Source organism: Syngnathus typhle, linkage group LG5, assembly GCF_033458585.1.
Source record: "Syngnathus typhle isolate RoL2023-S1 ecotype Sweden linkage group LG5, RoL_Styp_1.0, whole genome shotgun sequence".
In the NCBI taxonomy this organism is placed as follows: domain Eukaryota; kingdom Metazoa; phylum Chordata; class Actinopteri; order Syngnathiformes; family Syngnathidae; genus Syngnathus; species Syngnathus typhle.
In genome coordinates, this window is record NC_083742.1 from 17464025 (window position 1) to 17478997 (window position 14973).

Below are 14973 nucleotides of genomic sequence, written 5' to 3' on the forward strand. Positions count from 1 at the left end.
GCAAGTCCGCTTTTCGGTTCAGATGGTGCGGGTTCGATGACACCTCCTGCCCTCCCTGTGTGGATGTTCTCCCCGTGCCTGCGTGGGGTTTCTCCGGGCACTCCAAACCCTTCCTTCTATGGCTTCATATGACTTTGTTTTGTTTGTGAGCGAAAGTGTGGGCGTCCCCACGCTGAATATTTCAAAGGACGCACAAAGTGTGCGAGCTCATCCCACATCATTCAAAACACAACAATTACTAGAAATGTGCTTTACTCACCATAGCCTGGAAGCCAGAAGAGAAGGAGGAGGAGGAGGAAGAGGAGGAAGAAAATCAAAGGTTACACATGAGCAAGCAGCTTCAAAAAACGGGCTTTTGTGTTTTCTTGGTATTTTATTCATATTTTTCCAAAAGATCTTTCTAGTTGCTTCCACCTTTTGTCTTTATGGATAGATATGTTTTTGTTTATGTTAGCTACTTACGATTAGCATTGCCGCACTGTAGTGGACAACATATCCCGTTTAATTTCATTGGTCAATTTAATTCACATGTATTCAATGGATTGTTATGATACGATTATAAATTTCCACTCGCAACAGAATTACGGGAAATGCGGCCTTGGTCATTTTGTCATTATTTATGAATCTGCACATATTTACGTTGGAAGCTAATGGCGTTTTTAAGGCCATTCAGAAAAAAAAGTTCATGATTGGAACTCACCACTTCACTGACGAGAGCAACGGGCCTTCGCTTTGGGAGGTCCGGCATGCTGTCAATGCCAAACGGTGCGTTTTCCCTACGCCAATACACACAAACACACAGATGGAAATCCAAACAGCTTTCGTGCTGGATGTTGTCGGCCTGATTCTACGAGACATTCACTGACCTCGGCCCGGTCCACGGCCGCCCGCCCAGGTCGCCGTCTTGGCTCTGAAACACAAACATCAAACGTCAAAGATTCCAAAGCAGATGGGATGCAGGGATCGCTTTCAGGGCTCGACGGACACCACAAGGAGCATGCACATGGAGGGAAGCCAGTCGGGATCGAGGCAGTGTGGTGGACCTTCGGTATGACGTGCTAGTATTAGCATCACCCCGATAGTTAGTAACAAGTAAAATTTTTTGTCCCTACTAAAATGTAATGAAACTGGTTTCAATGACGGAATCGTCTCAAAATTCCAGGGGTGTAAACAAAACAAATTTCATTTGGATGAATTCAGATGGCGGAGGGAGGGACGGAGGGTTGGAGGGAGGGATGAACGATGCAGAAGAAAATCAAAACAATTTCAAGAGGGCCTTCACACCACATGCTCAGGTCCTACAAAACACACGAAGGCCAATGTTATTTTGTCATCACTGTGGCAATATGACGCAACATTTTCAATGCAACCAAAGAAACATTCCATCAAGTTACACACGAACAAGGTCTTGGGGGGGATGTAATGTTAGTAATGTCGGGAGGCAGAATAACCACACAGTCAGAAACCTGATCTCCATCACGACTTCCACCTGCAAGACAGCACAAGACATATAGCCGAGCGTCAACTCATGCTTAGGCTTCGGTGCGAGCAGCCGACTGAGCTCATCAGTGTTCTAATGTGACCATGCGGCTATTAAAAAACAAAAACAAAAAGATCTCTCCCTCTTCTCCAAGGAGATATTCACTTCTAATTCAGCAAATGGCCGCCAGCGATGGAGTGCAGTGCTGGCAACTGACGGATGGTTGGATGGATGGATGGATGGATGGATGGATGGATGACGCTCACGGGGACGACGAAAATCTTGGCTTTAGCGCAGATGACAAGACAGACGACGTCATAATGATATTAGCCCCAAAGGTGCTTTGAAACTTAAAAAGTACAGAACTTGAGAAGTTTTGAGCTGAGGTCGGTCGCATTTGACTTTGGGCGACAGGTGGCCGACGCCAACGTATGAAAAATGGTCCTTTCCCTCCTGAAAACATTTGGAACTCTGTTTTGGTGGAGGCATGCGATGAAGATAGAATATTTTTGGGTTCAGGACTACCTGCTTCAAAGCCCTCCCGAGAAGAGGTGGACACACTGGCCAGGGTGCGCCTCATCTCCCGCTTCTCTCGTAGGATCTGCTGGAAACTCCTGACACATTTTAGCGTGCGTTCATCCATCTGGTTTATTTCCAGGTTCTGCTCCTCAGCTTGGACGGCTGACTTGACTTCCACATTTTCTCCTTGTTCTTCTGCTTCTGCAATTGACAAAGATTCCGTGGTGGTGCCTTGAGATAACTGGCTCCTGACATTCCGGTCCAGTGGCCATTCCTCAGGAACATCTGCATGGTACATTGGTACATTGTTGGACATTGACGCAGGATAGGCAACAAGTTCCAAACTCGGGTAATGCTGGCTGGTGGAGAAAAAACCTTCTTCTTGGGCTTCTTCAAAGGGAATGGTTTGGCTCACGAGGTCCCAACTAAAAGATTTTGGAGGCATGTCAGAAAGCGTGGATGCGTTAAAGTCTGTTACATCTTCTTGGTCTGGGGGGACCTCAAGTTTGCAAAGCGCTTCACGCAAAGCAGAACTAAAGTCGGACACGGCTCGACTTATACGCCTGACGTTATAGCCCCTTTGGGGATCTTTTTGACCGAGTTGAAGGAGTGTCTCGTCAGTTTCTGGTACAAAGGGTTTGACTTGTGACGTCCATGTCCCTGCTGTTGAGTCTTCATACGGAAAATAAGTTCCATCATAACTACCGACCTGACTGATTGATTGGACAGAGTCGAACCCGTTGGCATATCCATAATGTCCGTCAAAAGAATGGTAAGCAGAACTTTTAGGGTAGGAATATTCTGCATTGTAATTTCTGAGGCTTGTCTGAAATCCTGGCTGGGATTTAGACCTCCGCGTTTGCCAGTCCTCCCGACGAGAGGATGTCCTCACAGGCGACTGGGAGTAATGTTGCCTCGATCCACCCAAGCCATGATCTGAAGAAATTCTGGCGACATAGTGATCCCAAACAACCGCTCCGTCATATGGAGCCTCTGATTTATAATCTCGCAGGTAGGAAGGTTCCCTGTCCCAAAGACGCTCAGCGGCAGCTTCGTGCGGAAGTGTGGCGGTCGCCCAGTGATCCTTTGCCTGCTCAGCAGTTCTCTCCACATCTGATTCGGACTTGGAACTTGGAGAAGACAAGGAAGTTGTGCTCAGGCAGTCTTGGCCAAAGCTCAGCTTCCCGGCTCGCGCGCCTTCTGGGATGTCCGAGCTGAGGTCCGAAGTATCCTCAAGGTCCTCGGGGTCCAGAGGACTGGTTGATTCTGCCATCGGAGATACCGAGTAGTTCTTTGCCCTCGGTTGTCGCAATTCCCCTTTGCGAACATCGGGGAATCGGTTGTACCTTGTCGCTGCGCTTTCTAAACTTCCGTGTGCGCTAGCCGGCCTCCTGCGAGCGGAGGGCCCATCCGTGCGCACCTTCCCTGACCAGGTACTGGCTTGTGCGCCAAGGCCTGGCTTGCGGTTCCCACTGGAGCGAATGCCCTCAATTTCCAGCAATACCGCATCCACGCAGGACGACACTTCCTCCACGGAGCCCTTCACTGAGGTGAGGTAATCCCTGAGGTCAGAGATCTCCTCCTGGATCTTGTTGATGCCCCGCAGCTCTTTGAGAATGTGATCAATGATGGCACTGGAATCCGCCTCGCCCAGACGCCCTTCCTCCTCCTCTGGCTCCGGTGGTCCTGGGAAGGGTGGAGTGAAGTCGTAATCCAAAGTGTCACCGGCAGAGTAAGGTCTCTTGGGTCGAGCACGGGGGGAAGTAATCGAGAGCCCGTTGCGGTCCTGCCGGGCAGAACCAGAGAGTGGAACGGTGGTGGGCGGCATCTCCGGGGACAACGGGAGCAAACCCTCAAAGGAGATCCGCTTCCGATTGGCGGGGGACTTTCCACTTTTGCGCTGCGGAGTGCAGGGTATACGTAAACACCCTTCCAGAGTCAGTGGACCCGGCGGACCTGCGTGTCCTTTACCGTTTGACATGACGACCGATGAGCAGGCTTCATCCTTGGATGCTGTTTTTGGACAGAGCTCGTGACGCTTTGCACATTTTTCCTGTTTCACTTCCTCCTCATAATAATGCTGGGGATCGGGCACGTGGTGGTCCACGGACCCTTGCAGCAGCCGGTGGATTTTCCCCCGAATGGTCAGGGCTACCTTGGGGTTGGGGGCCCGCTTCTTGGTCTTGGTGCCCCCCTTAGGGGCTCCATGTGCCCCACCGGAGCGATTCCTGGAGAACATGTTCCTTACGCTGTTCCCGTCAAAAGGCGGCTGCCATTTTCTGTTATTTATACCTGCAGGAAGTATGTTTGTGAGTCGGACAAGTCAGCATACGGGAAAATTCTCATATTCATATGATCTTCAGTCAAGTTTTTTTTCACCAAAACCAACAAGAAGGATTGAGACATTTGAGGAATGGTGGATCCGATGAAGCTCAAGATTTTCTAGATTATTCCTGGCAAGACCAAGGAGAAATTGTAAACTGGCCGCTCACCTTCATCTAAACGTCAAGCATGTACCATAAATGGATTGTACTTCATTTCATTACAAATGCTGAAAGGTTCTGAATGTCGCAATGTCACCCGAAGGAGGTAATGTTGGGGATATTCCACGTCTTTTTACGCTACTGTTGACTTACGGCCCTCGCACGACGCTCTTATTTCTATTCACTGATTGGACGTCAGCATCCTGGAAGTCCTTTGCAGTCAAAGGAAAGGGCAAATGTAAATCACACCAGTTGCTGTTGATCACACGCCAAATGCCCCCCTTCAAGGAAGAAGCGAAAGCTTACAGCCTGATAAGAAACAAAAGCATCCTTTTTAGGATAACATCACGCTAATTTCCTCCAACACCAAAAGGGTGGGGAGCGCTTTTCGTGTCAAAGCATTTTGACTGCCACCGAAGGCGTTTGGTCTCTTTGGGAACGCCTTGTAACTTGGGCACGGTGACACATTCGGCCGCTTCACCTTAGTTTGCTTCTCCATGGAATTGATTCAACCAGTGAAGCTTCGCAATGTTAGGACTGTTTTTTTTTTTTTTTTGTGCTGCGCCAAGCGTCTGTTTTTGCGATTGTAACACCAAAATGGAATTGAGAAAGAGCCTGTGATGGCACCACAAGGGTTTACAGAGAAACAATTAAGAAACATGCCCTGAGGGACGCCCAACTGACGGATAACTCCGGCTGACTTGAAATACACTTCCTGTTTTCAGACTTCTTTTTCAAAATGTACAGTCAATCAAAATAGTGTGCCACCATCTAGCGGTTGACAGTGGTTTTACACCCAACACAAACCGTGTGAATAAACACCAAAAGGAAGGAACTACAAAATAGTGGAGGTGGGATCATTCTAGGCTTAACAATTAAATATGCAAATTCTACATTACAGTGCAACAGTTTAAACTTGTTATCAAGACGGTACAGTGTTCAGATCAGTTGGAATCGTTTTTGCATCAATTTGCATGCAGAGATCGAGTTGTGGATTCAAGTTGAATTTAGCGGTTTCAGTGACAAACCACGACCAAAACAAACGGCCACGTTTTGACATTTGGGTGCACGTGCCGCTCGTCACTTTTCTGTTTCTTATTGTACACATATTGTTGCTGGAGGGGGGAGGAACACGAATGGTAAGTGCCACCCTAATCTGCCTCGTCCCGAGATTTCTTACTTCCGAAGACCTTATCGATCGTCGCTAAACGACGGCCGCGCTCTTGTGACCGTTTCACGCGGAGAAGATCAATGGCGGTGCTTTGAGACCGCCACCATCAATCAGACTTTTTCTATCGGAAGCAATAAAGAAAGCAGAGTCTACGAAACAAATCAGACAAAAACATCCTCTGCTCACCTTCGTTGGAGACAAAACGACAGTGTCATCGCTTCATAGAAGCAAAAAAAAAAAACATGGGCGGGCACACAAGGCAAGCTTGACATAACAGGATGGAACTTTTTATTGTCAAATTCTATGACAGTTCCACAAGAAAGGCAAACGATGAGTGGTGAAGCTCCTCTATACAATAAACATACAACAGTGTAGAGTGACCCCATTGATCAAATATAAAAAAGGGAAAATGATGGAAAGTTGCAGATCAAGAGGTGCAACCATCAACTTTAGGATGAACCGTGGTGTGATTGGATTGCAACAACTTTGTGATGCACAAAGATAGAAAAAAACGGACACACACGCACACTTATGGGACTGAGTCATGTCTGCCAACCTTCATTAGCCTGGTTGTCCCGTGCAAGCTAATTGATTTAGCATTGCCATCACACACACACACACTAACGCACAAACACACACACAGGCACGCACACACGCACGCTTACACACCGTCATGGCGTGTCCGCATTCTGGAAAGTGTAATCCAATCAGGTTTCTCTTCCCTCGCTGTGCCTCAAGTGAATGCCAAGCTGTTAGCTTGCTGGTGCTAAAAGCTTTAGCTTCCTCTCAACACACACTTGAGCACACTAGTAGGAGAACTACATGTTACATATAGGCAAAACTGCTCGACAACCGTGTGCTACTACTTCTACAAGAAAGTAGTACGCAGTGGACCCTGCTTTTGAGAGGTCCACCTTCTGGGTTTGTTCAGCGATTGGAACAGACAAGAATAAAGTTCCAAGCACCAAGATGATCAGGAACTTTAATCCCAATATGGAAATTGGGGAGGTCCAATGTGTCTGTTTTAGTTCCAGGATAATTTATTAGAAGATCTTGTTGTTTGTAGTACTTTCAAGAGCTCCTTGAACCTTTGGGGCAGGGTCTGGACAGGAATATTTTTAAGAATTCTGAACTCTTGGGGGACCAATCTGTTTGAGAACCATTGTCTACATTTATGGACAAGGTTTTTATTTATCAGGGCTAAAATTATGTGCAGAAACTAAAAGTATCAAAAAGTGACAGTTCCAGGAATTTTATCAGGAAGTAGGGATTTTGTGCATCTTGGGATCAATGCAAATATTATCTAAGTGTAGTTTCGGGATAGTTCATCAGGGCCCCAAAAAGACAATTCTGGGATGTGGGGGGGGAAAGATCCAGGAACCTATGGAACTTTAGGCAACAGTAGGAGGTTTTGGAGGGGCGTGTCAAAATGTAGTTAGAGGACCCTGCTTGTGGGTAGTACTTCCAAGCAGTCCAGTAACTTCTCGCTCGTCTCATATCTGATGGCAACCTTTTCAGATCCAGGAATTAGCAACAACAAAAATTAAGCTTACAGGATCTTTAGATGACAGTTGGACTCTAAGAACAAAGCCCTGATTTATGAGTGATTTTCAAATTGGCAAAAACCGGTCAAATTCTCCCCAATTTTTGCCGACTTCTCTTTAACGCTAAAATAAGACAACAATTCATTCCACCCCCAAAGAAAAATCCTCTTCTTCTTATTCTTATTACTATCATGATTTTCTCGCCTGACGAACTGACTGCTGGGAATCGAACCGCCGGCCCATCCGATGCGAGCCGCGTCTCACTTGGCTGCTAAGTGACAGATTTGCAGGAGGGTGAAAGTGCGCCACGATTGGTTAAAAATAGAAAGCGCTTGTCACTTGAGGGAGGGTGGAGGTACACTGGGTCTGGTCGCGAAGGGATGTCCACCTTGTGCTCATTCCTCAAATGTCTCCTCGCCATGAAGAATGAATGGTCGCCATGCACTTACCAGGCGCACGACCAACGGCACCAGCCAGAGTCGCCGGGCAAAATCCTCCAAAGTCGGCATGGTTTTGCTGGGCTGTCAATCAAGTCCATTTCAAGCTGTTGCTATGTCCAATCAGGATCCTCTTCATCGTCTTCCTTCTTATCACTGACGGAGCCGCTCAGTGGTCGCACTACTCTCCCGGCTCTCTCCCTCCTTCCTCACTTCATTTCTCCCTCCCTCTCACTTTCCTTCCCTCCCACTTTCCTCTGCTGCATCCACCTCTATCTCTTTGCCTCACTCTTTCCCATTTTCTCACTTTCTCCCTCTGGTCCCTTCTTTCCTCCCTGCTCCCAACTTCCTCCTCCGCAGCCTCACCTCTTCTTCTTCCCTCCCCCTGCTTCCCAACCTGAGGCTCTCTCCCCTTCTGCCTCTCTCTCTCCCGCTCTCTTTCTCTCTCACCCACCTCCTCCTCCTCACGTTTTTGCACTTTTTTTGGTCATATCAACACATGTATCCTTTTGATTTTCACATATGCTTTTCACGCATCTGCTCCTCCTCGACACCTCCGCTATCCTGAGGATGTCTTGAAATAATACACAAAATCTGCCGCCTTGGGCAGGGTTTCTGGGTGTGCCACGCCTACCGCCCTAAGACCGCCCGTGACCTTCATAAGGAGGAGCGGTTCGGAAGATTGATGGATGAATCAATGATGATGAATAATCCACGTAGCCCGCATGTCTGTGCGTGATGAAGACAATTAATCCGTCCGTCCATCCATCCAGTAAAAAAAAATAAAAACCAAGAGCACTCAGCCGTGCGTTGCGGACATCTGCCAAGAGCGGAGGAAAAAGTGAAGGGGGACGGGGGGGGGAGTCTTGGCTCCCCACCAAAATGTAATGGCTTCTGCCTTGAATCCCACCATGCCTCCCCCCTCCACTCTCCAAGTTATTCCAGAAATGAGTCGAGTCATTTTTGTGTCATCCTAATCATTGACACGCAAAATAAAACATTCCTTGGCAGAAGTAAGAAATAGGAGATACTTTCATGAACTTTATACCCTCTATGGTTATTGAACTGCCATCTTGACAGAAGTAAAGTCCTTTCATGAAAAGTGACACACCAACACACGCCTAAAAGAGAGAGTAAAAGTTTCAATGCAGCCCGCGCGGATCGTAAAGAAATAGACCGCAGCAAGGCAGCAGAAATGTCACATGGTTGCCATGCTGATACTGACCACAGAGACAGAAGGAAAAAAAATAAAGTATTTTTGATCCTCCTGGGGGGAAAATAAACCAAGTCGGGATGTTAATATCACAACAAATGATGAAACGCAACAAGAAAATCACATGCGGGGAGAGCACGACAATCGAGTCTGCCCACCTTTGCAGCGCGACTGAGCGGCAACAGCTTGAAAGCCACGATCGAGCCCCGCAATTTCAGCGTAAGCGCCCACGTTCAAGTCACGGACAATGTGCAACACGGCAACCGACAACGTTGGCAACCAACCACTGACTCTGAGCAAAACATTGAAGCCCGCAACCGTTCTCACACTGGCGGCGTGAGATGATCCGCGGACTCGCAATGGGCATTCAAAGCTGAGGGCAAACGTGAGCAAACGGGGAGCGCCAGGAGAGCCGCAGCAAAGTCGGGATGAAAGGGGAGGTGGGGGAGACAAAGGCCGGCGTGAGGTGTCCTACCAGGAGGAGCTTGGCCCTGACTTTGTAGTATGCTTTGAGCCAGCGGATCTTGGAAGGAGAACACAGAGGAGGCTGGTCCGATTCCACGCTGACCAGGAGAAAAACAAAACTTGGTCAGCGACATACTCGGCCGTATCCAAATTGTACGACTTTGACGATATCGGGACGGATGCGACGGTCGATATATTGGAAGAAAATCAGCAACCACACTTTGTATTGGCGTGTCAATAGCGTACCGCCAGAGGTAACAATACAATCAAAATCTGGATATTTGATAGTCTGTCGTCAATATGATGGAAGAAAATCGGTTATGATCCACGGCGGCGTTTTTTCAAATATCGATACCGTGATGTATGAAAATCGATTTTCTTCCAGTCCATCCATTGTCATCAAAATATCACAATGGTACCGCACCGGTACCGCTCTGAGCACAGCAACGACACGCCACGATCAAATCGGAGACGGAGGATGATGCGTCCTCGATTATTTTCTTGGCCGATATCGCAGATTGTATCATTCTAAGCAATCTCACGATGATATTGTACCATCCATTTGCTTTCATTGTGGAGTAACAGTAGGAACATAATAACGGCCGTATAGTATCGTAAACCTTCGTTTGCTAGCGCTAGTGCAGCCGACATACCTGATGTGAATCCTGGTCTCGTTCTCAGGGCTGTCCCAGATGGCTTTGGATGGCAGGGTGGCCGCGTGCCTCAATTCCTCTGTGTCTGCCTCGTCCTGGAGAGGTGGGTGGAGGTGTCCCTCCGGGGGTTGGCCCGACTCGGCTTCGGAGCTGACCTGGGAGCTGCTGGGACTGAGGTTGCCCGACGAGTCCAAGCGACTGCTGTGAGTCAAACAGTTGGAGAGTGAGCATCATGTTGCCTACTGCCATGTTCAATAAAATACTATATATTGGTATTTATGACAAATAGAAATCTCAGGGAGGACCAAATACAGGGAAGTAGGCTTGAAGGATGGGCAACTTCTATTGGCAGTTGGAACCAAAAGTGTTTTTGACTTGAATTTTGGGCGTAGCTTCTTGAGCTGTTTTACCCGGCTACTAAATTTCAGGTTGTTAAGTTCCACTGGTGTCCGAGGTTGAATGGTCAACACGTGCTCGAGGCAGACTTGTTCCCAATATTTGAACGTTGGGAGCGAAGCATTAGAGGTGAAACGCGGCAGACGTCTGGGAGGCGGCTCCGTGATGCCGACGGCTAACGAAGTAAGTGGCGGTGATTTACTTGGTCTTGGCCTCGCTCCAAACAGCCTCTCCCTCCCCTCCTTTTATCGCCGTCCGCACCGCCACGCAGTCGTCAATCCATCCCGCCCACATTGATTCATATAAGAAATTGGCTGCGATTGCGAGCATCGTTCAAGGAGGGCGAATTACACACACCTCCCAAATAAAAAGATTCTCTGCCTCTTCGTCACTGTCAAGAAAGCTGTAACGCTGTTACGTAGGTGCTCGCTGCTGTAGCGGGACACGCGCTGCAGAGTCGTTCCCTGGCAGACGTTCTCATCTGCACTTTTCATTTGCAACGGCTTTGACTAGCCAGCCCTGTCGCCAGACATACTTGTTAGCCTGAAAATTGTGTTTACAAAACACAAAGCTTTGTTAGTTCATAAATTGTCCTGCGTGTACAACGCGATATTGGCTCTTTTGTGGCATTTGGAGAGATTGCCTCTGATGGGTCTTTATGGAAGGCCCTATTCCTGTGTCTGTTACTATTTGCTGCGTTTGTATGTGTAGCTGGTCTGTTAAAGTCGCTGCTCTTGGATGATTTTTAATGACCACATTTTTCTTTTCTTTTTTTTTTTTACATGATGTTGGCATAAACTTTATGCTGTGTCCGCTAAAAAGTCTGCTCGCTTTATGCCGGCTTGCTCAGGTGACACAATTTGGTCAAACGTTTTTGTGTTTAACTGTTAAAATGTTTCAATGTCGGTTGATTTATGGGTTAGTTTTTGTTCAAGGGCTTTGAACGGTCGCCAGACGTTGGGGAGCCTATAATTTTGTTGTCGCAAGGGAATTTTGAACAAGTTCAAAGTTTCCAAACGACAAGAAAAAAACACCAAAAATGTCTGCTTGCTAGATTAAGTACCATGCTAGGTATAGTTAGCTCATGATTGTGAGGGTGACGTAAAATCACATGGACATAACTAACCAAAGGATGAAGTCAGTGAACAAGGATGAGAAAGGAAAGGGAAAGCTAGCAATAGTATGATGACAAGCACTAGCCTTGGGGCAGTTTCTTGCGTCAGAAGGCTCTTCGAGGGCTCGGCGTTCTGTGACGTAGCCACGCTGACATCTTCCTCACACGGAATCACTCGTACCTGATCTTCATCCAAACATTCAGCAAGGGACACTGACTCGGAAGCAAGTCCCGTCTGCGGTGACTCAGCAAGGCTGTCGCAGCTCTCAGTTTTGGAAGTCCCACTCGGCGTGTCGCTCTTTGTGTCTTCTGAGCCTTGGGAGAGTTTGTCCACTTCCTCGGCAGGTGTTGGACTTTGGGGCTGCAGTTGGGCAGTGACGACAGCAGACTTGGGAGAATCGGAAGTTCCGAACATCGAACCAAGTTTCCCGCCAAAAAGTGATGATGATTCTTCCTTTGTTGAGTGCTTCTCATCCTGGAAAATGCCTACCGAGAGACTTTTAAAACCAGAAAAGAGACCCCCCTCTGTCTGTGGGGGCTGAGATGGTTTTGAATCTACAGTTGGCGGTGTAGAGGACAAGAAGAAGGATCCGATTGATGATGTTCCTTCAGTAGCGACAGATAAAAAGCCAAATTTAGGTGCAGGAAGGTTTGGTGTTTCAAAAGTGGTTTTGGTCTCTGGTGCAGTCTCTTGGGCTTCCGGGGGAGGAAGTGACATTGTTTTGTCAGACACCTGAGCGTGATCTTCTTGCTCTAACATTTTTTCTGAAACTTCCCCATCTTGTTCAACGTTAAGACTTTCCTTGGCGTCTTCCTTATACGCATGTTCCGCTTCCTCGACTGAACCCTTTTCAAGGATGGAGTCCTCTGTTGTCTTCACAAATTCTTTAGTCTTTTCAGATGAAGGTTGAGGTCCCTCAGATTTGGTTGCTTCGGGACCCTTGAACATACTGAGAATGTCTCCTGTAAGGGATTCGGGGGCAATGCTACTTGAAATGCCAAAAAATGAGCTTTTTTGTGATTGGTGCTGTGTTTTTTCCTGTTGTCGAGAAGTAGCTGACCCAAAGAGAGAACCAGGTGAGCTTGAGAAGAAAGCACCAACAGTTGCCTGTTTACTTTGAGCACTTGAATTGTTGGAGAACATAGACATGAATCCAGAAAACGGAGTCGGCTCAGAGGACTTCTGAGGTCCTGGTGGTGTGGGCCGAGGCATTTTCGATCCCTCCGTCTGTGGGGGTCCTCCCATTCTTTGTGCTTGTGAAACAGATGGCCTACCTGAGAGAGGTCTCGGTGTGGGCTGTTGTGGAGGTAAATCAGGACCCTTAATGTGCTCTGTGTCTAAAGGCATGATTTTTGGTGGGTTTATTCCAGGAACTGTGTCCTCAGCGGTTGCCAAGACCACTGAAACAGAACCATCAAAAGGTGGGTCTGGTCCAAATGGCAGTTTTAGTGAAGGCTCTGCCTTACCTGGCTCCTTCGCACACACTGGCATTTCTGAGGGTGTGAGTGAAGACAATGATTCTGTCGGGGGCTCCTCTGCTTTAACTGCAATTGCTTCCTCCATCACTGTAAGACCCGTATCGGTAGAAACGCCAGATGAATCACCGGCTGTTTTTTCTCCATCTACTGCTTGTTCTTTCAGATCCGATTGCTGAGTGTGTGGGTCTTCATATGTACTGAGAATATCTGGGATTCCTTCTCCAGGTTTCTGTTGTTTTTGTGGCTCAGGAATTGGTATGGCTTCAATAACAGGTTGCAAATGCTCCACCACAATCATGTCAGCTCCGGCATTATCACCGCAAGTCGTTTCAGATTCGCTTTTGACAGCGTCTTTCATGTTTAAGACTAAAGAGCTTCTGGTGGTTTCTGCTCTCATTTCTGATTCACCTACTTGCTGGTTGTCATCTCCACTCAATTGGTTGTCTAAAACCACAACTTCTTTTATGTCTATAGTGTCACTCTCTAGTACACAAATTAACTTTTGTGCATCTAACCCTACATCAGAGTCATTTTCAGCACACGGTGGGATTCCATCAGTTATGTCTTCTTCTGTTCCTGTACCAGTATTGTCAAATGTTTTCTTGGTGTCGTCTTGTATATCTTCATATTCCTTTTCAGTCAAAATAACCTCTGGGTGTGAAGGCTGGGACTTAGGGTCAACATTAATCAAGTTCTCAGAATGACTTGTGTCTTCAGTTGGGCTAGGTTGCGTCTCAAGAGCCTCTTTCGTTTCTTGGGGTTTTATGTCTTCACTTTGGCTAGGCTCTGTTAGGAGAGCTTCTTTTGTTTCATCTTCACCTGTAGTATGACACCCCTTCCCAAGAACAATTAATTGTGACTCTTTTTTGGATTCCTCTGTGAAAGATATTGCAAACATCCCAATCTCAGTTTTGGTTTTGTTTCTATCAGCAGTTCCTCCGAGAGAGGACACAGAAGGTGCTTTGAAACCGCTGTCTGATTCAGGTGCCTGATTCTGCTGGTTTTGTACACCAAACATAGAGAACAGTCCTTTTCCAGGGGGCTCTGAAGATTTGAGTTCTGTTGGTTCTGTTTGTCCTGCTGCAGGCATTCTTGGTCCACTCTGAGTCAATCCACTGGGGCTCCCAAGCTTGGAGAACAGGCCTGTACCTGGGCTTTCTTTGTTGGAGGTACCTTGGAGCAAATTGCCAAATAAAGCAGAACCAGTAGTAGCTGGAGGAGGACCTCTTGGACTTGGCCCCTGCTGGGGTGCAGGTCCCCCGAACATGGAAAACAAGGTTTTTCCTGGAGGTTCTTTAGGTGGAGGACCTCTTGGTGGCACACTTCCAGCAATAGGACCTCTTGGTCCACTTGATAGATTACTACTTGTGCTACCAAATATTGAGAACAAAGCTTTTCCTTGTGATTCATGTGAGTTTGAAGTTGATGGTCCTTTGGTTCCTGGGGATGCTGGGCTGTTTGACCCACCAAACATTGAGAGTAAACTTTTTCCTCGTGTTTCTTGTGACGTTGAAGAAGCAGACGGTCCTTTGGTTCCAGGGAATGCTGGGACATTTGACCCACCAAACATTGAGAGTAGTCCTTTTCCTTGTGACTCATGTGTGGTTGACTGAGGTAAGGGTCCTTTAGTTTCGGTGGATGCTGGGGCATTTGACCCACCAAACATTGAGAGTAGTCCTTTTCCTTGTGACTCATGTATGGTTGACTGAGGTAAGGGTCCTTTAGTTTCGGTGGATGCTGGGGCATTTGACCCACCAAACATTGAGAGTAGTCCTTTTCCTTCTGACTCATGTGTGGTTGACTGAGGTAAGGGTCCTTTAGTTTCGGTGGATGCTGGGGCATTTGACCCACCAAACATAGAGAGTAAACCTTTTCCTTGTGGTTCTTGTGAGATTAAAGATGACTGTCCATTGGTTTCAGAAGAAGATGGGATATTTGACCCTCCAAACATTGAGAGTAGTCCTTTTCCTTGTGACTCATGTGTGGTTGACTGAGGTAAGGGTCCTTTAGTTTCGGTGG

General features: G+C 47.4%; 1 protein-coding gene across 3 annotated transcripts; it reads right to left on the minus strand.

Annotated features, from left to right (window-relative positions):
* Positions 1-916: 916 nt before the first annotated feature.
* On the minus strand, positions 917-9311 carry LOC133154397 (uncharacterized). 3 transcript variants are annotated; one of them, XR_009714467.1, is made up of 3 exons: positions 7647-9311; positions 1646-4291; positions 917-1489 (listed from the first exon to the last, which is right to left on the minus strand). XR_009714467.1 is itself a non-coding variant. In XM_061279083.1 (2 exons), exon 2 carries the CDS (start codon positions 4236-4238, stop codon positions 1743-1745), a length of 2496 nt encoding a protein of 831 aa, XP_061135067.1. In that variant the 5' UTR covers positions 4239-4291; positions 7647-9311; the 3' UTR covers positions 917-1742. The 3 variants fall into 3 exon arrangements, 2 of the variants coding, with proteins under 2 accessions (XP_061135067.1, XP_061135068.1); XM_061279083.1 differs by having other exon boundaries at positions 917-4291; XM_061279084.1 differs by lacking the exon at positions 7647-9311 and having other exon boundaries at positions 917-3899; positions 3971-4129.
* Between the last annotated feature and the right edge of the window lie 5662 nt (positions 9312-14973).

Coding starts and splice junctions, on each gene's coding strand:
- LOC133154397 (XM_061279083.1), bottom strand. CDS start 4,238: ATGTTCTCCAGGAATCGCTCCGGTGGGGCACATGGAGCCCCTAAGGGG.